Source organism: Drosophila navojoa, chromosome X, assembly GCF_054131105.1.
Source record: "Drosophila navojoa isolate 15081-1374.11 chromosome X, UAZ_NAV_1.0, whole genome shotgun sequence".
Taxonomy (NCBI): Eukaryota; Metazoa; Arthropoda; class Insecta; order Diptera; family Drosophilidae; genus Drosophila; species Drosophila navojoa.
The window spans coordinates 10,185,559-10,210,674 of record NC_142895.1 but is presented as its reverse complement, the minus strand read 5'-3'; the positions used below and the strand labels follow the sequence as shown (position 1 = coordinate 10,210,674).

The 25,116-nt window shown below is 42.9% G+C and overlaps 2 protein-coding genes and 1 long non-coding RNA gene across 4 annotated transcripts; 1 reads left to right on the top strand and 2 right to left on the bottom strand.

Moving 5' to 3' along the window:
- Positions 1–144: 144 nt before the first annotated feature.
- Positions 145–6,833, bottom strand: Usp16-45 (ubiquitin specific protease 16/45). Of its 2 annotated transcripts, none has more exons than XM_018107573.3 (5): positions 6,677–6,833; positions 4,811–5,217; positions 4,183–4,730; positions 2,990–4,122; positions 145–2,898 (listed from the first exon to the last, which is right to left on the bottom strand). In XM_018107573.3, exons 2-5 carry the CDS (start codon positions 5,144–5,146, stop codon positions 1,730–1,732), a joined length of 3,186 nt encoding a protein of 1,061 aa, XP_017963062.1. In that variant the 5' UTR covers positions 5,147–5,217; positions 6,677–6,833; the 3' UTR covers positions 145–1,729. The 2 variants fall into 2 exon arrangements, with proteins under 2 accessions (XP_017963062.1, XP_089119679.1); XM_089263553.1 differs by lacking the exon at positions 6,677–6,833 and adding an exon at positions 5,966–6,260.
- A 549-nt stretch (positions 6,834–7,382) lies between these two features.
- Positions 7,383–15,203, bottom strand: y (L-dopachrome tautomerase yellow). Its single transcript, XM_018107614.3, has 2 exons — positions 14,639–15,203; positions 7,383–8,956 (listed from the first exon to the last, which is right to left on the bottom strand). The coding sequence occupies exons 1-2, from the start codon at positions 14,889–14,891 to the stop codon at positions 7,578–7,580; spliced, it is 1,632 nt and encodes a 543-aa protein (XP_017963103.1). The 5' UTR covers positions 14,892–15,203; the 3' UTR covers positions 7,383–7,577.
- On the top strand, positions 12,926–13,550 carry LOC108655824 (uncharacterized). Its single transcript, XR_001925822.3, has 3 exons — positions 12,926–12,986; positions 13,046–13,235; positions 13,368–13,550. It is a non-coding gene; the product is annotated as an uncharacterized LOC108655824 (long non-coding RNA).
- Positions 15,204–25,116: the final 9,913 nt, after the last annotated feature.

The window sequence follows — 25,116 nt, the reverse complement described above, 5'->3', positions numbered from 1 at the left end:
ATTGATAAGTCGTACGCACATACATACAAAAGGCCATCAATTAGTAATTCCTATAGCCGTATACTCTCCAACAATGCAAATATTGAATATGCATTTGGTATACCTACAACCAAAACAGATCCATGGCAAGTAAAACCATCAATATTACATTTAGTCTATGAACATCTTTTGTAGTATTTATGTATAAGTAAATCGATTCGCATAGCCTAGGTCTCAAGATAAATGTGGGTACATATATAACACATACTTGGATGTACTTTCTTTCGATTCTGGTATATAGGTGTGTGTATACATTTGGATGCTTGTCGGATATATGTATCTTGTTGCGATTTCCATATAATTAGTCGGAACATTTAACATTGTGTAGCTGCAACAGAGATCAAGGTAATATACATGTATATATAATTACATACATATATAGTAATATGTGTGTGTGTGTGTGTATATATATAGAATTCGTTTACTATTTTTGTTCTGTTTAATTTTTTACTTATATATAGACAATTGAATTGGATTACAATTAGTATAAGGTTGGCAGAAGCGAGCAATTGGTTGTATTTGATTCATTTCCTATGATACGATCCATCAACATTCTCATTGTAATTCGTTACAAACATGTGTCATTAATTAACTGTTTCCTTCTCTTTACATATTTCTTGTTCTTGTTTTGTTGCAGTCACTCAGTGGTTCGTGTTCGTTTTTCCCCTCTTTTGCTATCGTCTTTTGAGGCAATGTTAATCTCGTTTGGACCACAGACTAAATATATATATATAGATATACATACATATATATATGCAGCTAACTTAAGACTATTTAATAAAATTGTAAAAAAAATCTCTATATTTATATATAGATGTTAGGTTATTCCAAATTCTCTCGCTCAACTCCTCTTTTGCTATGCTTTTGCACATGTTTATTAAAGAGAAAAGAAAAGAAAGGAAAAAAAAAAAATTACACACATTCAATTGCTAACGTAATAACTATCATAATAATAAAATAAATATGATTTATTTTAATTATCTGAATTTGTTTTTCTTGTGTGTGTATTCAAGGTATATCATCAAGTCAAAAAAATAATGCTGCAGACATTTCCTATTTGTATGCCAAAATCCGGAAAGAGAATAATCAAACACATCTGTTCAGTCAATTCGTGAACTAATCAATTTTGGTCTATATGAGTGTGTGTCTATATATATATATATATATATATATATATAGACTGCCTGCCGTCCTATCCATGAAATTGTTTGTAAAATGCATTCAAGTCCCGGTTCCAGAGTCCTCTCTCTGTGTGTCTGTCTTTTCAGTCAATCTTTTGTGTGCACGCACGCGTCTGTCTCTGGGTTTAACTAATATACATGCCTATGGCATATACCTCGCCTGCTGATCTATCCATAGCTTTTTGACAACAAATTAAAAAAAAAATTAATGAAAACAAAAAAAAAAAAAAACAAAAACAAAAACAATCTAAAATGCATTACTCTGCCGTGTGTTTTCTGTTTTTCTTTTTCTTTTAGATATGAGCCCGTTTCCTTTTCTGCTCGTCTTTTCAGTCGTTGTAGGTCGCGCTCCAAATGTGGTGCGCGCTCCAAATGCAATTATTTAAGGATAGTAACGAAAACAATTCAGGAACAGTATTAAAAGAATTAAATAACTTCCAAATATCTATGCTAAGCTAGTGGAACGATGCGGGCGGCCATTTTGCACCGCTGGAGCTGATCTCCAGTTTCTAATAGATACGCTCGTAGAACAGCAGATACGCCTGCGCGTTGAGGGCTGCCTCCTCGCTGACTTCCTGGACGCGCGAGTCCGATACGTAATACCATTTGCCGGGCGGTGCCTTCACATTGGCCGCTTCCTCCTCGCCGTTGGCCATGCCCGCCGGCTGGTCGGATGAGCCGTCAGCGGCCGCAGCCGGAGCAGGAGCGGCAGCAGCATCATCAACAGATTCAGAGGTGGAATCATCTGTGGTGGATGCATTGCTGCTTGAGCTGGTGAAATCGTCGCTATCATCCAAGGCATTCATACGCATCTCACGGGCCTTCTCCTTGGCCAACAGCTCCTTGAGCTCGTCGCCCTGATCCAGCTCCGCTTTGCTGCCGTGCGGCAAGAATTTCCAGCGCTTATCATCGGGAGTCACCTTCGGTCGCACCTTCACATAGGCGGTGTAGTGGCCGCCGTATAGGCCGCCAGAGTGCTCCACGACGCCGTAAAGCGCATAGAGCAGCTTCTTCTGCTTGCGATCGATGTTGGGCAAGTTCTTCACTTTGGAGCCGCAGAAGGCGGCTATGTCCAGCATGACAGTGTAGCTGACCGGGCGCGTCAGCTTTCGGAAAATGCAGCGCGGCCCCAACTGGAATCTCTTCAGATGTAGGATGAGCACAGCCGGCGGACTGGACACCAGCAGCTGCTTGGTCGCATTTGTATTTACGGTTTTGGCTTGGGGATCGGATCCGTTGATGCGGCGGGTGCAGCTCTCGCAGCCGACTTTGTTCTGGCCCGTCATCAGCTCCACGGCGGTGAAATTGTTGAGACACGACGCCACCGAGCACTCACCCACCTCGCACTGATAGCGCGGCGCAATCGTAGTGCTCCAGTCCGAATAGCTCTGGGTGCGCACACGCCTTAGGGTCGCCGCATTCTTGGCCTGCTCCTGCAGCTTCAGCTGCTCCATCTTCAGCTGCAGCTGCCCCGATGACAATTGACGTATTTGAGAGGCGCCCTTCTCGCTCAAGCTGGCGTTCACCAAGCAGGCAGCCACGCCGTCAGCTGGGGCGCTCGCATCGTTCCCACTGTTGGCTTCATTGTTATTGTTGTTGCCATTGCTGGCGGTGCTGGTGGTGCTGGCCGCGCTGTTGGTTGATGTAGTGGGTGCCGGGCTGGTGGCTATGCCTGAGTCTGTAAACATAAATAGAGCGAGATAGCATTAACATTTGCCGTCCCTTTCGTATGCATTCACATTGTCAACACATTCAGATTGCTTGCTCACCATTCTCGTCCTCCTCCAGCGAATCCTTGTCCATGTGCTCGGGCGTATCGTCGCGCTTCTCGCCCGCCGGCTGCGAGTTGCCGTTGCTGTCTGTGTAGAACTTGGCGTTGCTGCCGCCGGCCGCGTCATCGACCAGATTGTCCTCAACGTCGGCGTCAGAGTGCTCCGATGAAGTTGCGCTCTGGGAAGTTGATTTGGCACGAGAACCCTCGCCCCAGGGAGCCGAGCGTGTCTTCTCACTATCCGTGTCGGCAGAAGTTGGCTGCCCCTGCCCCTGGCTATTAACACTGCCGGGCTGCTGCTCGCCATCGACGTCATCTCCGCCGCCGCCACCGCCGTTCGCCTCATTGCTGATGTTCAGCTTAAGCGAGAGCCTTTGGGCCTGTTTGGTGCGCTGGTGCTTGGCTGCGCGCTTGGCCTTGCGCTCGCGCTCCTTCTCTTTCTTCACCTGTGCTTTGGATGGCCCCAGCGTTTCCGGCCCATCAGTGTGCAGGTAAAACGGAGGCGATGACACGCCCACTTCCGACTCGCCGTTGCTGAGCTTCGGGTTGACGCTGTTGCTCTGGTTAGCGGACGAGGGCGAGTTCTCGGGACTAGTTCTGCGGCGCTGAGGCGGCTGCGGCTTCTCCACTGCCACGGGCAGTGATATATCCAAGAAGTACTCGTGTCGCGAGGAGATGTTAAAGCAGTCCTGACACGTCAGCGTCGAGACGAGAAAGCCGCGAAACACCTGCTCCGGCCGCAGTATGCGATCGGCTGCCTGATTGCCATAGATCTTGCACTTCTGGCGCAGCTCCTCCGACACACTGCTAATATCCTGATCCTTGTATCCCAAGTTCTGCAATATGACTCGCTGATAGCGCTTCAAGTCCTCAGAGCGTACGCTCTCCAGCAACTGGCGCAGCAGCTCGTGCGCATCGTGCTGATCTCCGCCAGTGAACTGTGGACATTTGGCGCACAGTTTGTCAAAGAGTTTGCTGGGCGTAAAGACGCTGCCTCCGGACTGCAGTTCCTCCAGTGCATTGGCCAGGGCGGAGGTGAGATTGCCCCACGAGGAGAGCGTGCCTTTTATCATGGGCAGCTCAACATCGCCCTTGTCCTTAAAGTTAAATGTGCCGCCAGGCAGCACAAATCTGCGAACAAATTAAGCACAAATTAGCTAGAGCATTGCCGTTTCGTCATTTGGAACTTACTGCTCCCCGGGCTCAGCCAGTTCCTTGAGTACGTCCAGTAAGAATGGTGTTTGAGCCAGACACTGCATAACGGCATTGAAGAAGCACGTATTGCCCAAATTGGTCAGACCACGCACGCGTGGTAATCGATCCAGTTCCGGGTTGCCCACAGATAGAGTGGGCGGCACGCCAGTCGCCGTCTGGTAGACGGCACGCTTGTCCAGCACACGTTTGGCCATGCCGGGCACTGAGCCGGTCAAGCTCGCTGACGGCGGCGGCGATGGCGGCGTTGGAGGCGGCATCGGTATGGCCGGATTGCCCCCAGCGGTCGCGCTGATCTCTTTGCCACCAGTCATCGGCACAATGGGATTGACTTGGTCGAGGGTTGACAATATTTTGTACACGTCGGCGACGGTGGCGAGCGGCTTCTGGGCCAGGCGCTTCACCAGCTCCACACAGTCGAGCAAGTTCTTGCGAGAGTTGGCGGACACCTCACTGCCGCAATCGTAGCACCAGATCTTGAAGGAACGCGTGTTCAACGCCAAAGCATGCGAGTCCGAATGCGGAGTCTGCAAGTGAATGCAACAAGAAGTAACCACAGTATATACATATGTATATGCAGATCAGAAACGTGTGTAGTTGCTTTTACCTGATAGTGCAGCAATGCGTGCTTGTTGCGCTCGCGGCTGCACAGCTGCGAGCCGCACTTGAGGCACAGCCAGAGTGTGTTGTCGTATTCACAAGCAGCTGATTCATTGCCACTCTCATTGGGCGGCTTCAGTTTCAGACACATCTGGCAGTCGTAGAGCAATCCAGTCGATTTGAGATGACGCCGCAAGCGCGTCGGATCTACCGCCTTCTTGATGTGCTGACAACTCGTGGCATTGCTTCCGGCAGCGGCATGACCATTCACCATCTCCTCCTCGCCCGAGTCGGTCCAGCTGCTGCCGTCCTGCTGTGCGTCTGTCTGACGCTTCTTAACCATGCTGCCGCTGCAGCTGTTCCCGTTGACGTTCTTCAACTGACCCAGCGGCTGTCTGGCCTCCCTCGCGCTCACTGAAAAGGAATAAGAGTAGACTGTAACTAGGATCCGGCCAATTAGAAGAACGGCGGCGCGTATTGCCCGCTCTAGAAATTGGTATATAGAATATGAAATTCTAGTACTCTTATTCATCGCCGTGCCAAATGCATCACTTTCGTTGTCCCGCTTGTATTGATTGTTGTTGTTGTTGTTGTTGTTATTAGAAATATTATCGCCGTTGCTGTTATTGCTCTTGTTTTCCTTCTTGTGTTTGTTATTGTTTATAATGTCGCTCTTGTTTGTTTGTGAACAGAGAACATAGCATACGCGGTTCTCCATTGGGCACTATTAAATCACACTAAATTCTAATTTTCGAAAATTCTGTTACTGCTTTGTCTACGTTATTCGTTTTTGATGACTGATTACGGGCTCTGATAGAGATTTTAAACTGATTTGACAGTGCCTGGCCGTTGGCCCTCTTTGTTTTGCTACACATTCACAGTAGCAATCGTGTCGTATGCATCAGCTACATCACTCAGTTCGTAACGCCAGATTGATACGGCGTATTGGGTGCATTGAATGGGAATAGTACGGCAAGAGTACTGCGGAAACAGGTTTTAAATCTGAGCCAATCAATGGCTAATTATCTGCATACGTTTATATATAGAATATATAGTGTGGACCAGTTCGGCCTGGGTTCGCAGAGGTCATACTAAAGCATATACTGGGTCTTATCTGCTGAGTAGTACTATCGTTAGTATATATAGTGTTTGTTTGGGTCACCTTAGGCAATCGAAATGCACTGCAATTCAAGCTTTGCTCGCTCAGAAATTCAAGTTGAAAGAGTGTAGAAACTTCGGCAAGCTGGCAAAAGTTTCGCTTGTTGTTATTGTTAGGCCCGTGTCGCGGTGTTCGGTTGCTGCTCCAGTTCTGGCCACTTTGTAGGGAGGCGCAGTGATTGGCATTATTTGTTTACTTTGGTTTTGTTTAATTAGTTTTGGTGTCGGATCTTTGGCGCACGTTCATTGGCACGCGTCGCGATTCTCCGACAGCCGCAGCGCTGCTGTTTGAGGTTAAGTTTAAGTTCAGGTGCTGCCATATTGGGTCGCAGCAGTCGCAGTCGCAGTCGCAGCAGTCGCATTCGCAATGTTGTGCTTCGTGTCTTCTTTTGTTTTTTGTGTTTGTGTTGTCTGTCGCGCGAGCCACGCAACTCGACGCGACGCAACTGCCATAAGCAGCACGCATTGGAATCTCGGGGACAGTAAACCCATTTTTCTTTCATTTGTTGTTGTTTTTTTTTGGCAATATATACAAAAGCACACACAAAGTTGCGCGCATACACACACACACACGTACACATGTACACACGTACATTGACACGGGGGTCCTAGTTAGAATGATTGCAACTTTGGTTAGGCCCTTGTTAGTCTAATTGCAAAGTTGTTGCTTTTTTCGCAAATTCATCTAGTGTGCGTTGCGTCGTTGTTGGCTTACCTTGACTTAGTTACTGCGATATGCGATACACATGAAGTGTTCTAGCGATTCTTTAGATTTGCGCCTAACCACTGCGTAAACACCAAGCAAACAAAAAAACGTGAGCTTGAATTGCGTTCGCATTCGCATCTAATTTGTATAAAAAGAACATCGAAGAAATAAATCGATAATTCGCTGAAGTGCAACCATGCACTTCAAAGTGGTTGGCGGAGCCATCGATAAGGTCATTCGATGTGGCGGTCGGTCGAATAGATACTATCGATAGCTATGGCAGCGCGAATTCAAATTCAAATTCAAAATTGATCAACACAGTGCAATGGTAACGACAGCGTTTGTTTATTTTATTGTTGGCTATCTAAATACTTTATTTTCTGTTTGCTTTCCGGTTTATGGTTGTGTGGCTATTGCTCTTTGCCTATTGAAATTGCGTAATAGCATTAATAGTGGTAATAGATTATGCATGCAGCATTCACTTGCCAAGCCTGGCCAGTTGTGGCGCCTAGAGGATTGCGAGAAAGCCAAATCGCTTGGTTCCAGGTTTAGGCCATCCACTAACCATGTGCACCCTGCATAAAAAGTTGAGCTTTAATCAATCGAAAACTAAGCTTTTACCGTATGTTCGGTCAATTGGCGCCATCTGTTGCCAAATGCCAGCACTTGTTCAGAAACTCGTTTTAAACGAAGAAAACAACTTTTTCAGGAATTATAGTTTTAAATAGTAAAAAAAAAAATATATATATATTTATATTTATTTTGCTTACAATTTCTCTTAAAATGCTAAAAATTGTGATTCAAGAAGAGTACAAAATAATGAACGCAAAATACTTAGAAAACACTTCATAAAGGCGAACAAATATTGGCGTTTGAGACAGCCGAGGTGTGTGATAGTGTGATTGGCGCCTCAATGATGATGATGCCACCAGCCGGCCTGGCGGGCGTTCACATAGCTCTTCAGACCCTCGCGCTGCGCTATGGACTGATGGGATGGGAAGAGATGGGGTCCGCTCGTCTCATAGTTGAGTCCGTTGTGCTGATTGAAGACATATGCCTTGGGCACCTCCACTCCGGTCGAAACGCTAACGCTGGAGAGGCTCTGTCCCGGGTCAACGGATGGAGACACTGCGGGCAGATAGGTGCGACTGGGTGGCGCTGGCGCCCAGCTGGTTGAGAGTTGGGGCTTCTTGGGCGGTCCAGCGGGACGATATGGCTTATAGATATTGGGTGGGGCAATGGGCAGCGACGGCTGCTGCTGATTGGGGGAATTGACCGAATTTGAGGGACCATAGACATTATTCCTCAAGTCGCAGACGGTGTTCTCAATGAGAACGCCCAGCGGAGCGGTATAGATGCGGAAATTGACATCGTTATAGTCGAGATCGGAGAGCAGAAAGACGGGCATGCGATCGGACAGCACCCAGACATTCTTGTTCTCATCGATCTTGACGTCTGCGGGAAAGACTAGGCCCACGTCGTCGCGATCCACAATGCCGTGGAACTGCGGCGTGTAGGGCATCGAGGAGTGCCAGCAGCCGACTGCATTCTGATCGATCAGATTGAACAGCTCGATGCCATCGTCGCTCATCACGCGAGCTGTGGTGTGGGAATTGGGCCCGCGCTCGTCCAAGGCAATGAAATCGTGATAGCTGTCCTCGGTGCGCGACTCGTCTCTCAAGATGCGCGTGGATACCGCAAACTGACGATGGCTGGCCAGGGGACTGAAGTAGAGCGTGCGATAGCCATCGGAGCGAATGGGCGAGAGTGCCATGCCAAAGATGCCCTCCTCGCCCCACTGGAAGTTCAGGCCGGCGATGTTGTAGTCGCCTCGCAGTGGATCTGGGAAGAAGTAGGAGTGGGCCGAGAACCGCCAGGACTTGTTCTGCTCCCAGGAGTACGTGATCAGGCCGTAGCCCAGCTCATCGGAGAAATACGCCATTGCATCATCGCAGGTCTTGCCAACGTCCACAGCTATGTTGGCAATGAACGTGTTCGGGTTCGTGTCCTCGGGGCGCAGTTCGTAGCGTCGGATTCTCGTATTCGTGGTCAGATCGAACACGTTCACGGCGTACGGGCAGGGATTGGTGGTGGTATTGCCAATGCCCACGGTGCCCGTGTCCAGCACCCAGAGACGTGCGCATTCGTCAACCTTGATGCGATACGCTGTCGTAATGCTGTTTGCGCAATCTCCAGCCGTATTGCTACGCCAGTCCGGATACGGTATGAGTTCCGGCGAGCCCGACAGACTGCGATCCATATTGATGTAGGTTAATGTGGCCGGAATACCTAGAATATATGAGCAGAGTCAAGCATTAGCCCGAAATTGAAAGGAAGGCCTTTAGTAGAATGAGCTGATGGTCGGAGCTATGGATGAACTGAAAGCAGTCCTTTCACTAAATATATATCTGCAGTCTAGGATCATTGGGGGTAAGCCATTGGGCAATTAATGCGAACACAGATAATCAGTGAAGCTCAAAGATAAAAACGCAACAATTTGCAACGATTTCAATTTCTTTTAGCTGTGCCACAAGCTGCAATCTTGGCTGTCGAAAATGCAACTTTCTAGTCGGCTGGCGATTGATGTGTTATGAGCTGGACATCAATCAGTTAGTCAGTCAGTTAATCAGACACTCAGCCAGAGAGCGAGAGAGAGAGAGAGAGAGAGAGTCAGTCAACTGTTGTGTCTGATATGAGACGTTGTCAAGTGAGTCGAGGCAACTTTTTCTTGGCTAATGCGCTGACTCTTCGACTCCTTGGCTCAAATTAAATGCCAGCAATTTCCGTTGTCATTAGCCACTGCATCATATCATCATCATCGCCATCATCAGCCTCATCGTCATCGTCATCGTCAGCGTCAGCGTCAGCGTCGTTCATATCGTCTGCGTTTCCGCTCCAGTTGACAAGCGCAACTTTAACCAGTTGCTGCTGGTAGCGGGCGTGCGCGACATCGCTCGCACTTGTCTTGGCTAATTCTATGAGTGGCATCGACCTACAGCTGTCCCCACAAGCATTGCCACAGCCAGCAGGCACCAGCTAACAGCAAACAGCTAACAAGCAGCCCCCCCCTCTCTCTGCCCACGGGCAATCAGCAAAATGCATTTACAAAACGCGAGCTTGAATAAGCAGCATTTCACAAATCCAAATGCAGTTAGCTAATTCGATTTAAGTCTTCGTTTCCGATTGAAGTTGCTTTTCATTTGCTCACAGGGGCAGGGTATATGCTAGTTGGGCTAGTTTAGCGTGTGCAATAGATAGATACTCTTAGAATGAGGAAATGATATTGTTGATACTCGGCAGAAGCATTGACCTCGTCCATATCTGTGCATTGGTTGCATAAATCGATAAATATCGATTTTGGGCAGACAGGAAATGCAAGATTTGTATATGTACATATATGACTTTTGCAATGTAACGAATATGGGAAAAGAAATCGATAATTATCGATGCCTAGTTGGGGTCTCCATAAGCCGTAGCTCTGCCTAGACTGTAGAGCTTAGATGCAGTTGAAGTGCAATTGAAGTCTGGCAAGGCTTTCAGGCAAAGGCAATTGCTTAATTAGTTCTATTGCAGCATTTACTCTGGAATGAAAAACTTGTATTTGCTATCGATCTAATCATCTATTTAAATGCATTAGGCCTGTCATGGAATCTGAGTTTAGTTTGGCTTTCAGCAAATCTTTGCCACTTCAAAATTCCAACTCCGACGTGCGACGGCCGACGGCCGACGGCCGACTCCAGCTCAAAGCTCAATCTGGAATGTCTCGCCCGATGTTTGTGTAATCTGCTTCGTGTGATGACAAATGAATACCCTGTTCACTTAACAGCATAAACAACTTTATTTTGTAGCCACTGCATGCATGTGTCAGCTGCCTGTCAGACTCGATGCATAATTGTGTCCATCCGTCTGTCTTTCGGTGTTTCGGTTTGTAACGCTGATCTGGTTATATGTATTTCTCCGCTCAGCGGACCTGTTCCCATGCATTATAAACAGTAGCGCAATGAGCGCATTTTAATAAACATTAATTTTGGTCGCTTAGCGCGTTTGCAAGTGGTTAAAAACCAATGAATTTACCATTAGCCAGATAACGCCGTCTCCCTCTCTCCCTCTCTCTCTCTCTGTCTATCCCGATCCATCTCCCTGCCTCTCTCCCTCCCCCCCTCTCTCTTTCTCTCTCCTTACCACCATGTGTGTGCTTACATTTCCAGTATGTCAATTGCAATGAGCGATCATTGGCGCGCCAAAAGGAGGCGCATTGAGACATTCGGTAGCTGTTGATATCAATTTGTAATTCAATGGCTCCAAGCTCATTGAAATCGCAAACAAAAATAAAAAGATGAAAAAAGGTAATCGAATCGAATCGAATCGAAGCAAAGCGAATTGAATCGACATGCCACAAAATAATTATAATTTGTTTTTTCTCTTGCGAATCGACTTCCAAATCCGTTTTCATTAGGCTTTAAATTATGTGGGAAACGCGCGATTTGTAAACGAATTTCAATTCGCCAATTTAATTTGCATTCGGTTCTGAATAATTGCACATTCGAAATGCATTTATCAGCACTGATCAGGTTTGCTTTACCAGAGTAGCTGGAGATAATTTAATGAATTTATTTAAAACTTAACGATGACAGCAATTTGATATGGCTTCATATGAATTTTCGTTTTCTAGCTCTGTTTATGCTAATTAAGCAAAAGATTTGTCAACGTTTTCAAACACTGGCCCATTACAATATTCATTTGAGGCAGTCTAATAAATTGATATCAAATCGAATACTAAAGTCAACTAATGTCAGTGAATGTCAAACATATTTCATTATCCGGCACTGACAATGGCAAAATTGAAAATTTGAAATCGCTTGCTTGAGCCAGCGAAATCCTTAACAATCCTACAAAAACTAGATATGAAAAGAGACTAGCGACAAATTCCATCTCTGACTAACCGCTTTCGTATTCCAGCACTGTTTGCCTGTCAAACTCGAATGGAATGTGAATTAGGCTTAAAGTATTTGCATTCAACCTGTCAAGCCGAAAATATTTCCATTCAACATAATTAAGTTTGTCGCGTAAAAGTTGTATTGTGTAAAAGTTGTATTTGTTGACCAACACTCGCATATATCAATAGGCAGTTAGTTGTAAAAATAGAGAAGTAATATCTGGTTTTAAATGGGAACCTGCTGTTCTGCATTGTGATTCATTCTTTCATTCTTCTTTTCAAAGGGCCTGAAGTTGATTGATTTGTTAATATTTCAATGAACCTTTCAATGGGAATGGCAATTGAATTGAAATTACTTGGATTGAATAGTCATAAAGCGGCCGGGCACTTGGCTACCTGGTAATACCTTTTGACTGTCAACTGGCTGCGGTTGTGGCCATTGTAAGTTGTGAACTCCACTTAAGACTAGCTAATTGATTTGGATTTAAGCCACATTTAACGGATTACTTTCGCTTTCGATTACTTTGCCGCACTGAATTCGACTGAAGCCTATGCGCCCACTTGCCACTTGCCACTTGGCACTTGGCACTTGGCACTTGGCTTTTGGCTTTTGATTCGGACGACCTTCTTGGGGCGTTGCTAGCGGTGCCATTCCAATATTCATATTCAAATGCCATTCCTCGAATGCGGCCCAAGGCTGCGCTAGACTTGTGAAACCTAGAAATCTGCTAATCGATAATGATTAGGACCAGAGACAAAGTCGTCAATATCTTTGTAAAGTTTCTTTCATGTGTTGCGTTTGTGAATATATTAGACTCGACTAAGTCTGATTCAGAATTTGAGAAAGGAACTCGGAAACTGAGTGATGGAAGATGAATTAGTTTATCGGTGGATTATTATAATATAGATGGAAGATGATGGACTGGGTATGGAATACGATAAAGTATTCAAGACGGAAAATGGATGATGAGAGATGGATTATGAATTATGCTATATGGAATATATATCTATATTCCATAGAAAATGGAAGATGTAATACGAAGATATGGAATATGAAGAATAATGAATGATGGTGGAAGTTGTATTATGAATTATGAATTATGGATTATGCCATATGGAATAATGAAGACGGAATGGATGATAGAAGATACCAAGGTAGAAGACGGAAGATTCGGATTACGTTAGATGATAGATGAAAAGAGAGAAAGATAAAGCACGAAAAATATACTCTCTTCTAAAATGCGATCTCTTTACCTAATGGGGTCAACGGAATTTCCTAAAATGTCGTAAAAATACCTCACTTCAAAGTGAAATCTCGTTCTTCAATGAAATTTGTTTACATTATTCCAATATTCTTGCGTACAGGAAGCAATCGAGCACTTGGTGAATTGCTTAACTTAACTGTCGAATATTTGGTTGTATAATTCAAGTTCGTTTTGCAGACATTTCCTTGACCATTTGGTAAGCCAATTGTCATATCGTGCAGAACCAACCAGAAGGAAAAACGAGCCACACAAACAACTCCACACAGCACATGATTGCAGTCAACTATTCAAACTTGTTGCACTCGAATGCAGCTCCAACTCTCACTCGGAATCGAAACGCAGCTAATTGTTTACTATTGCCATTTAGGTATATTCAGTTTTTGTTTTTATTGGTTTTTCTTGTTTTTCTTTTCATTTGCAGCGGGCCTCAAGGCTGTGATGAAGCCTTCACAATTTTCTTGTTTTTCATTATTATTGTTTTATTTGTTTGTTTTTTTAGTTAAATTGGCTTTTCATAAATTGCGTGTGGTAAATTCTCGTGAGCCGCGCAATGCCGCTTTATTGTTATACAACAACCGTTAGAATTGGCTGCTAATTAAATTATGTTTGGCTTAATTGAAGTACGAATGACTTGGATTTTCCGTTGAACACTGAACTCAACTTGGCGGAGCCACAAAAATTTTAGATACGATTCTTAAGATATTGAAAATTGTTGAAATTTAGCTGAAGTTTTGAAATTAGATTTCTATTTTAAAATATTAAAAAATTCTCTATTTTTTTAAATTTATATTTTAAAATATTATAAAATTCTCTTTTAAAATTATAATATTTAAAAAAATTAACAAAGCAAATGTTTATGTATTAATAGGACTTTTAAAATATTTATAAACATGAATACAATTTTGATATCCAATTAAAAACATTTCGAAATTCAATTCTCTTTAAAAATTAAAAAAAACTTTAAATGGCAAAAACAAAAGTATAAATATTTGAAGCTCGAATTTCAACTAGTCCACTTCAAGCTTTTACTATTCCGTTTTAGGGGAATTTTAAATTGTATTACAATTTATTTACATTTATGAATATTTTAAAATTCTTGTCAAAAGACTTAAAGTTTTTATAGAATATTAAAAAACCACTCATATTTGTAGCCCGAATTTCAACTATGCCGCTTCAAGTTTCAACTCTTCCGTTTCAATTTACAAAACTTGAATAGTAATGTATAAATACTTTTTTGTAATATTTTTCTTATAGTATGTTTCACTTTGTCGCGTATTTAAAATAGAAAATTCACTAGATATTTAGTTATAATATGAAACGTAATTGTTAAGCTAATTCCTGCAGCACATTCCGAAATTCTACTCGAAAGTAATTTCAACACAACCCGATTCACTTCTCTGGCAATTTCATGTTGAATGCGATTCAGTCACATGTTCAATCACAGATTGCAGATGGCCTGATAGATCGCTAATTACACGGCAATAGCATCGCGAGTGGCGAAGGAGGCAAGTGCTGGGTGCACAGGTGTCAATTAGCTGAGCTGGCTGCCTTAATGGCATGCGCAGAGTCGCGTTGCGTCAATCGGGCAATCAATTTATTGATCAATCGAACATGTTAATTGAGTGCAAAACAAGTGCGAAACACGACCAAAGCGGGCCGAAGGAGATCTCTGCCTATTTGGCAAAGCTAATGAGGCCCAAAATGCCTGATTGATTGGTTGATCGACGGATTGATTAATCGATGCACATGTATGTAGGTAGCTCTACTCACCGTCGCGCCAGCGCGGCACTGTGACGAACAGGCGATTGCCGAAGTGCTCGACGCCGACGGGCAGGGCGTTCTGAGGGATGTAGTCGCCGCTGGCGATGGCCTGCTCCTTGAGCCTTTCGCTGGGGAAGGCAAAGTCCAGTTGGTTCCAGCTGTAGCGCTCCTGCAGCTTGTAGGCGGCGCGGGCGTGGCCAGCCAGCAGGAGCAGCAGGCCGAGCAGGCCCAGCAGGCGGATGGGCAGTCGAAGGGCGTACATGGCGTATGCGCAATGCAGCTGATGGACGCTTGGGAATACACACAAGTACACTGAACCAAAAAAAAAAAATAGTGATATATGCAACTGTATATGGCTAGGCTAAAGGCGCTGGTGTCCTTTGTCCTTTGTTGGGGGCGTGGCTTGGATTATGATTGTATTCGCTTGACTCAAATCTCAGCTCGAGCGGCTGGCGCGTTCACGACTGTTGGCCATAACTTTTCGTTCACGTTTTATATAAACTTATTTTTGCAGTCGCAGCACTAGCAGCAGCCGCCGCAATGGCAGCAGCAACTGTTGCTGCTGTTGCCGCTGCGGCAGCAACAGTTGCCGAAGGCACAAGCGCGTGGCTTCCTCTTCGGCAGCAATCGGCCGGCTCGAGCGGCTTGGCTATCGCTGTGCCATTGTCTTTTGCTACCATGATTGATTTTCACGCATGTTTAGATAAAAGCCCCCCCTACCCGTTCATCCACCCTTTCAGAGGCCGCGCCTCCTTTACCCCCTGTCCCCTGCCCCCCTGCCCCTGCCCCTACCCATGCAGACTGCTGTAGTTCCGTTTAATTTGCTTTTAATCAAATCGGCTCAACGAATATAAAAAGCCACCCGTGACCCAACTGAGCAGCAGCGACGAATCGGATTTCGAATTCAGATTCGATTTCGACTTCAAACTCGAATTCGAATTCGCCTTCGCCGACGCCTTTCGCTGCGTATTTTAATATTTATTATTATTATTTTTTTTGTAATTTAATTGGCCTCAAAAAAAGTTGCTCGCAATTTTTTGGATTTTGTTTTTCATTTCGATGATTCAGCGCCGAGGGTCAAATGCGCAGAGTTTCCGCCTAAAGCGTGCGTAATATGCAAATACCCTAGAAAGCAAGTATATTAGCTAGAGCAAAACTTTTCGCTTACCTGCAACAGTCGTAGATTACATAATAAAGCACTCTGCCTCTCTATTTCTATCTCTTTCGCTCTATCGCTTTTACGGTGTCTACTCTCTATGTAGATTTTCTCCATCTCTCTTTCTCTCTCTCTGTCTCTTTCCTTATATTTCTCGTTATCTCTGACTCCTTCTGTCTCTTTTAATACCATTCTCTTCATTTTCTTCTATCTCCATCTTTCTCTCCCTATCTCTCTTTCTGACTTACCTTCCTGTATCATATCATAAATTCATTTATTGCTTAAGGTATTTGACATATTTGGTATAAAAGATATATGCTTCAGTAATACAAGTTAAAATTATCGAAATGGTGAAAGAGTGGTTATAATAGCAGACCACATACCAATTGCAGATCTATGATCTGAAGCTCTGAAATCCCTCGAAATCTCACATCAAAAATACAGACTATCGATCAAAATCTGTTCAAATATATTAACCTGCAATGAGAGATATGTTTCCCATTTCAACTCAATTTATTTATATCATTGCTTAATGTAATTGGGGCTAAGTTCAAACGGTTCTCGGTTTTACGTAGCGATTCTAGTCTGGTTCACTTTGCAGTATATATTATTATATTACATATAAATGATTGAAATAATTGACCTTAAATTCTATTCAATATTCTATTCTATAATATAGATATCTGCAACTCTAGATATCTCTATTTAAGAGCATTTAAAATGCAGTGTTCTACGATCCACAATTTTCATAATACTTTTGGCACAACTACTATGGTCTATAATTGCTTTTGGGCAGCTTTTAGGGCAGGTCTGTGCTATTCCATTGTTTTCTATGGTCGCATGCAGGTGCCTCCGCTAAAGTTCGAATGTCTCGGGGCATTAGTCAGCACTTTATGCGTGTTGTGAGTGAACAAACTATATTTAGCTGGTTGTATTACGTACAAAGCTACGTTAAAAACCAATTCGATTGGCATCCATTTTGACAGCTTTTCCGCTGCATGATGTCTGGCAATGGATACATTGTATCCGAAGTCCGGGCATAGCTTAACCGGAATCTGTTTCAAGCTGTTTGTCGAAGGACGTCGCCGACTGTCGATCGCATTTTTGTATTTCTTTATTTTGATATTTTTGCAGCTGCCAAAATGCAATTGGCGAATGCAATAATAGCCACAAGGCGATACGCAATACGCAATACGCATTTGCGTGGCATGCCCCAAAACGGCAGCAACATGAATTAAGCCGCAGCAGCCACCGCATTGCGTGGTGCACTATGCGTGGTGCATGGTGCGTGGTGCGTGGTGCGTGTGGCTCGTTAGGTGGCTGGCTGGCTGGCTGGATGGTTGGTTGGTTGGTTGACTGACTAACTAACTGAGTGACTACTTGGCTAGCCAACCACCGCAACGGCGGCGGCGGCAAGTGTGGTGCGATTGTGCATGCAAATTGCCACATAAATAACGAGCTCATTTCTTGGGCCTTTACATGCCCAAGAATGCCATTTGACTCTTTATACTGCAGATCTAGAAAAAACTGGAATACAGCCCAATACATTGAAAGCAACATGTTTTTGCATACATGAATGTCTGCATAGCCAGCATAATCTAGACTCTTGTCAATCTGGATTGGAATGACAAATACAACACAACATACATAATGTGCATAAATATGTGTTCTGAGTGATCTATGATTTAAAATGAATTTGTTTCTACATCTATATCATTATGAGGATAAAATAATGATGTCATTGTCATTGTCATTGTCATTGTCATTGTCATTGTCATTGTCATTGTCATTGTCATTGTCATTGTCATTGTCATTGTCATTGTCGTTGTCATTGTCATTGTCATTGTCATTGTCATTGTCATTGTCATTGTCATTGTCATTGTCATTGTCATTGTCATTGTCATTGTCATTGTCATTGTCATTGTCATTGTCATTGTCATTGTCATTGTCATTGTCATTGTCATTGTCATTGTCATTGTCATTGTCATTGTCATTGTCATTGTCATTGTCATTGTCATTGTCATTGTCATTGTCATTGTCATTGTCATTGTCATTGTCATTGTCATTATTATATTGATTCTATAATTGTTACTGTTATTATCAATATCATTACTATCATCAGTACTATCATCAGCATTATCATCAACACAATTATTATCGCCATTATTTCTCACAGTATCTTCAGCATTAGCTTCATCATTACATATTGAGCTAGCTCTGCCTATGAGATCCTCTAAGAAATTAATTATGGCGCCGCCAACTTGAAAGGTTGTTTTGAATTATTGAGCTACTCTTCTCATGCTGAGCACGTCTTTCGATTGAAAGAGGAATTCCTCAGGAATGCATGTGAAGCATAAGCTGCGGCTTAGAGCCGATTAAAGTTATATATGTATATATAAATATATATATAGAAAGGTAGATATATCTCAATGGCATCACCTTATTTAACGAGCTAGTTAATTTAGAACATGCTGCGCATTTTTGTGTTGCGTCTCATTAATTAATTTAATGCGATTTATTGCAAAATTCGCTTCAATTTTCTTGTTGTTCGGCTGGTTGTGTGTGTGTTTGTTTGTTTTCCCCCCATCGCGTAATGCACACAACAGTAAACATAATTAATTACAAATGTATTGACAGGCAGTCAGGCAGCAACAACAACGAATATCAACGAAATGTAATATTAGAGAAATAACTGCCAACAACTAAGGAGCATCGATGGATGTTGGGTCAGCTCGAAGTTGAATGTTGCCGTTGAATGTGGCTTGTTGTGGATTACTGAAGAGTGGTGCGACAAGTGCCCCGTGGGGCGGACGGGGTGCTGGCGTCTGGGATATACCGGCCAGACGATGCCCGCCAGCGATAGCATTAAATTTATTTATATTATTATTTGTGTTCATTTAGTTTTAATTTATGATTTGTGCTCCGATGGTTGTAGGCCGCTTTCCTGCTGTCGGCACCTCTGTTGGCCTGTTACACCTGCTACGCACCGTCCCGCCGCTAATAATAATTGCGACAGCCCGTGACGGCGAGATTTATTGGGAAAACTAAGACCGCACGAAATTCAATATACGCAAAAAATATAAATAAATATACCGAGACAGAAATTAAAACAACTTTTGATCAAAGCGATTGCCCAAATATCCGCTGAGATATTGAATTGTGCAGTTCGTAGGCCTTAAATTGTCTCATTTGCATCCGAAAAATGTCAAGTCGGATTAAGACTGTCTTTGAAATTTGATATACAGACTAAGTAGAGGCTGCTGGCACTTGAATACACTTTGTCGACGCCTCTAGATACATATATATTTATAAATAGAAATAGCGAAACTATGTGTATAGAGATATTGATGAAATTTCGCACGAATATGCATTATATACATACATATGCATATACATATATAGATGTAGCGACAGATTAAGTGATATGAGTGCGGTATGAGGAAATATTATGTATCCGAATCAAAAGCCTCTAATGAGATTTAAAGATGGAATTGCATAGATGTTGATATAGATATAAATGGAAATGCAAGCTGGGCTTAGGCATGGCTAAGCATTGAGGCTCTTTGAAGAGATCGCTGATGTTTAGAAGCAGATTGCTTGATAAGATGCAAAGACTCACCTCAAGTACTCATAAAGCGTAAACGTTTTGGTTTACCTAAGAGCAAAACTTCATCAACATTAAACCAGCCCAAGTTTGGTTCATATAAGAATCAAGTTTGTTGGAGATTTAATCAGCGCAAGTCTTTAGTCAGAGCTAAATGCTGAAGATTTCTCTTAATCTAATTCTGGTTTCTATATCAAATAGGACGACCCAATAAGAGCATTGGCAATAAAAATTGCATTCAAATAAAAACGATTCGAGACGACTTCCGTTCCAATTGATTACAGTTTGAGGCACGATCCATGCCATTAGGTATGAAAGAGCGCGTCATTCAATTGGAGCTCAGTTCAGGTTGCAACGTGCAACGTGCCTCGAGCAAGTCCACATCTCTGGCTCCCCATCACGAGTGCTTGCTACGGCTGCTTATCACTTTATGCCAATCATCAGCCGGATGCTGGCTTAAGACCCAACACCAAAAGAGTCGACTCGAGCTAAAACGCTTTGCTGTGTGAGGAAATGCTCAAGCCGAATGATCTCTGATCTCACGCTGAGAACCACAGGGATGAAAATTCTAACAACTCTTTGTGCCTGACTTTCGACCTCATGGACTAATGCAACAGCTTGATCGATATCGATAACATAAGCAGCATCTGAAGTGCATTTATCGATTAGGGCTATTGGGTCAGTCCTATTGGGTCACTCAAAAGTACTTGAGAGTAGCTTCAGGCATAGATAGATTAACTCTGTGAACTACTTCAACAGCTTGATCGATATCGATAACTAATTCAGCTTCTGGAGTACGGTTATCGATAAGGGCTTCAGTCCCATTGGGTCGCTCAAAAGTACTTGAGGACAGCCTCAGAGGTAGATAGATCACAGTCTTTTTGCAATGCCAATAGTGTTTACATATCTATATATGCACATCTGTCTATATCCTGGATTACATAATGTGTGACAAAATTGTGGTCTCATAACTCCCATCTGCATTCGAAACGGAAACGTCAATTTAATTGGATGTGAAACAATTTAATAAGATCATAACTAATAGGAGTTCAATGTCGTCTCGATTTTTGATTTAATTTGCGCGGCTCGAGCTGGTCCTGGGATCATTAGGCGATTTTGTTTTTATTTTTCTCTCATTTGAGCTATTCATTTTATTTACCAATGGCTTCATTTGAATGTGGGGAGCCGTCAAGCTGGCTCAAATCGCAGCTAATGGCAGCTGAATGTCTTTCAGTTAGGCAATCGGGTTTTTCGCATACGTTTTTTCTATGGATTGTTTGCGGTCGCCGTTGTTGTTGTTGTTGCTGCTGTTGACTTTTTGGGGCGTCTCTCATTATCTTGGACTGTAAATGGCAATGCGTGCACATTTTCCGCGTCGAGGTGGCGTGGACAACTGGAACTGGAACCAGTTCCACAGATGCCAACGGTTCCCATCGCCCGTTACGCCAAGTTCAATGTCAATGGCCGTGACATGAGTTGTGCATGGGTGTGCTTGAGTGTGTCTTATGTGTATTTCGACTTGTTTCACTTTGTCTCTGATTTATTTGTTTGCCCATTCCTCGATGCTGTTGTTGTTGTTGTTGTTGCTACTTTGTTAGTTTTTCTGTTGTGATTTGTTTTATTTTGTTTTGTTTTGTTTTGAGCAATGCAACGGCTACATTGTTACGTCTTGTTCCGAGATTTCCTGCTCCGATCCGCATGCTAATGAACGACGGCCTGTTGGCCAGGCCAATGAGGAGTCAAAACCAAATAAAAACAAAAAAAATCAGCAGAGATTTGGCCAACTGTTGAATTACCCAACGACATACACCATAAACCATACAATATGCACCATGTACCATACACCATATATCACATGCACACACACACACACACACACACGCATACACACTCACTCACTCATAGGCCACATCAGCACTTGTGGCAATCGTCGTCGTGACAAACTTGTCGCCAAATTGGTGGAAATTGATTGCATTAGCCACCGTCGCATTGTCTCTAGATATGCATGCAATAACATGCACACACACATACATATACACATACATATATGTATATATGGCAGACACAACACTGCAAGAGCCGACAACTCAATTAGCTAAATCGCATGGTAAATTATAACACTCTTGACTATCTAGCAGCTGGCCCGATAAGGCTAGCAGAGACCATTGCAACTGTTCGTGCCACGAGCCAAAGTCATTCCAAAGACATTTCGCTGTTGTTGTTGTTGCTGCTGCTGTTATTGTTGTTGTCGTTGTTGTTGTCTGGCTGGCTGGCTATCTAGCTGGCCCTATACTCATGGAATTCATCTGCTTCATTCAGGGTATGCTAGATGTGCGCATCGTGTTTCTTCTGTTTTTCTTAATTCTTCATGTATCTTCATCATAGATTACTTGATCGATAACTGATCAATAAATATCGATTTGAGCAAACCTTGCAAACTGTGCATCTTCGATTTGTTCTCTTGAATGCTTCCTTGGATATTATCATGATATGATATATTAACATGATACAGTCGAGTCTCGGTAATTTTTAACCCACCAAATCGAAAATCGCGATAAATCGAAAAAATGCCATACCCTTGACAAAAAGTCGTTCTCGATAACTCTCAAAAGGTCGAAACATAATTGATGCCTTGCCATTTCGAACTATCGGGACTCGACTGTATAATATCGTAATGCAATAGGAATTAATTCATTAAAAGACAGCCCTTATTTTGAGCAGTGATGCATCTTGAAGCAGAGGCGAGGTGTAATTGGAGTAGAGTACAAAATAAGATGGTTCGCATTGATGAATTTTCCAACTCTTGACTCTATTCGAATCACTCTTTAATAAAAAGAGATTTCTACTTCAATTTATCGATAAATTTGATAGAAAATTTGTCGCTTTTCCCCCTATTCTAAGCACTCTTAAAAAAAAAAAAAGATTTTTGATTCAATCTATAGAATTATTCTACTATAAAGTATTTATTTATTACAAAAAGTATAAATTAAAGTTGTTTAGCCCTCATGTTAGGCTTTGCCGTAAATACCCTTTCGATTCGCATGCACGCCTTACCATTTTTCGTATCTATATATGTATATCTATATATGCATAATGTATCTGCCTGTGTATTCCATTACAGCTTTCCGGTTGTCTTTTGTCGCCCTGCCACAGGGTATTCACATTGCACTCACAATTCTCTAACTTCGATTTGTGTATCAGCAAATATATTTCAATTCGTTTTCAATTAGCTTCTTATCCATTTAGATTACATACATTATGTATTTATATATATTGCAAAGCACTTGAATGTTTCAATAAATAACTCGAAAAAAAAGGGAATTTATTATGGGCAATTTTTACCACCACCATGGAGGGGGTGGGCGTGTTTTATCCTTGACATCGATAAAGTAGTCATTGGAGATTTCGGGCTTGGGATCAACGGACTCGTCCGACACATCGGATGCGTCCTCTGCCTCCGCCTCTTCGACGGCCTCAACAACCGGTTCTGCAGAATCGGCATCATCCACAGCCTGGACCAGATCCTCAACTTCTGCGCGATCCACGGGCGCGGCACCACCCAGTGGTGCGATTAGTGCCAGAGCCAGAGCAAAGCCTAATACAATGTGACACTTCATGATTGCTTGTCTGCCCGCCAGAGATTCTCAGCGCTTATCTGCTCGACTTTCTATGACAGTAGCTGCTTTTATATGAGCACCGAAACGCAGGTAATTTAATATGGATAACATACATATACATATATATATATATATATATATATATATATATATATATATTCCCATACTTTTATTTATATTTATTCTAGTATTGTTTTTTGTCTTTTTTGCAAACTGTTTACTTAGTTTGCGCTTATCATGCAAACACTAGATATACAGATAGAATTGAAGCTACAGTAAAAAGAGGGAGGGAGAGAATGAAACTCTCTCGAAATTGGGTTACTAGAATGGGGCTATTAAGCTGCTGCGATCTGGTAATTGGCTTGATCAACCATTTGATGATTCCGAGTGACAAGCCAGTGAGCATAATTTGTCTTATATCTGGTTAGCTAATAGGCATAGGAATCGACTGCCATTATCTGCTGGCTCCTCACGCTGAGCTTTACATGGATCCAGTTCTGTTACAATTCATCTCTTATCTGTCAGCTGTCATCAGTCATCACTCCTCAGTCTCTGGCCTGCCGTATAATGAGAGCAATGATATAATGTCTGGCTGCCGTGGCACACTCTTGTTTCGCACGACAATCTCCGCTTTAGAGATGACAATATAAAGACTTTCAATTGGCTTTAGCCATAAAAGCTGAACCAATCAATAGCCTTACAGATGTTCTCGTCAGTTAGAGTCGCCAAACTGAGTCGTACGTGTCTATTATTAGATGACAACTAGAGATCTGCCCGGTTTCTATTGCTCTCTCCTCTCTCTCTCCTCGTTGGGCTATCGTTTATGAGCTGGACCATCTTATCTGCTAGTCAAGCACTCTCATAGAAGAGAGTTCGTACCTTTGGACTTTGACTTTATGAACTTGACTAAATCACGACCCTGCAAACTTGTCTGAATCAGTTCTTTCTAGATATTGAGCTCTTATCTAACTAACCATACCAAATGATAAAGCTCATGATACGTGTTGTAAGAAACTTCTAGCGCCTGCTTAGATAATGCAAATTATCTCTATTTATCTCTCTATCTCTCTCTCTCTCCCATCCACTTGTTCCAAAATATTTGTTTAGCTTGAGGGAGAGCAAACTCAAGTTTATGATGAGACAACTGAATATCATTTGAAATATTCCCAAATATCATATATGGGGTACTTATACATCGCACTCTAGGCCAGTTTAGTTGCCCGAGTTGCATGTGGGAAAAAATATGAGATGAAATGAGGTTTGCGTTGACAACAAGAACAACAACACTGTCGATTTGATGGACGGATTGACGGATAAACGGATGGACGGACAGAGGCTGCATGTTGGGAAATCTCATGTTAAATGGCGAACTGAAAACGAGATTGAGATTGAAATGGAAATTGAAATAAAATGAAATAAAATAATTGGACACTTTGCTCAATTGGGCCGTCCACAATGAAACAGTGCGTGTGAAATTTTCTACATTTTGTGTGTTACAGACATTTGTGGTAATGTTTTTGTTTTTGAATGTTTTCTCGATTTCCTGGTGAAAAGTTGTAGTCTCTTGTGTGAGAGACGACAAGACGTGTCGGCCAGCTGCCACGCACTTGTCCAGTTTTGGCACTTATTCAGCTCAATTTGCTGGCAATTAAAAACTATTTAAATCAGCAGCTGCTAACGAGTTGTGTGCCACTAAACGTCTCCCAATTTATTCGTTTATCCAATGATGCCATGCTTCCTGCCCACATGTAAAGCCATCTCCTGTCGGCCCTCGTCCCCCCCATCACTCCCCCTCTCGTCGTGTGACTGCCACCCGCCACGGATTAAACAAGGAAACGATTTATAACAATAAACACGGCTACCATGTGGTAAACATATACTCACAGTGTACACTCAATAAATTGAACAAACTCAACAGGTGGCGGAACCGGCCAATGCTGCCTGAAATTACGTTTGCCATGTTGTAGTAGCATATTGAATAAATTAATAAATTATAGATAAGTGAATTTAATTTGATAATCAGGAAACAGAGCGGCAGGGGGCTGGGGTAGTGAGGAGTAAGGCAGTGGGAGATTGAGGCAGGGGGAGTATGTGAGCAAGAGAGGGCGAG

What these genes read in the sequence shown, in the direction of transcription:
- Usp16-45 (XM_018107573.3), bottom strand. Translation starts at nt 5,146, where the DNA reads ATGGTTAAGAAGCGTCAGACAGACGCACAGCAGGACGGCAGCAGCTGG. An exon ending in ACGCATTGCTGCACTATCAG is followed by an intron (nt 4,731 to 4,810) that starts GTAAAAGCAACT and finishes ATTCACTTGCAG; the next exon opens with ACTCCGCATTCGGACTCGCA. An exon ending in CTGGCTGAGCCCGGGGAGCA is followed by an intron (nt 4,123 to 4,182) that starts GTAAGTTCCAAA and finishes ATTTGTTCGCAG; the next exon opens with ATTTGTGCTGCCTGGCGGCA.
- y (XM_018107614.3), bottom strand. Translation starts at nt 14,891, where the DNA reads ATGTACGCCCTTCGACTGCCCATCCGCCTGCTGGGCCTGCTCGGCCTG. An exon ending in AGTGCCGCGCTGGCGCGACG is followed by an intron (nt 8,957 to 14,638) that starts GTGAGTAGAGCT and finishes CATATATTCTAG; the next exon opens with GTATTCCGGCCACATTAACC.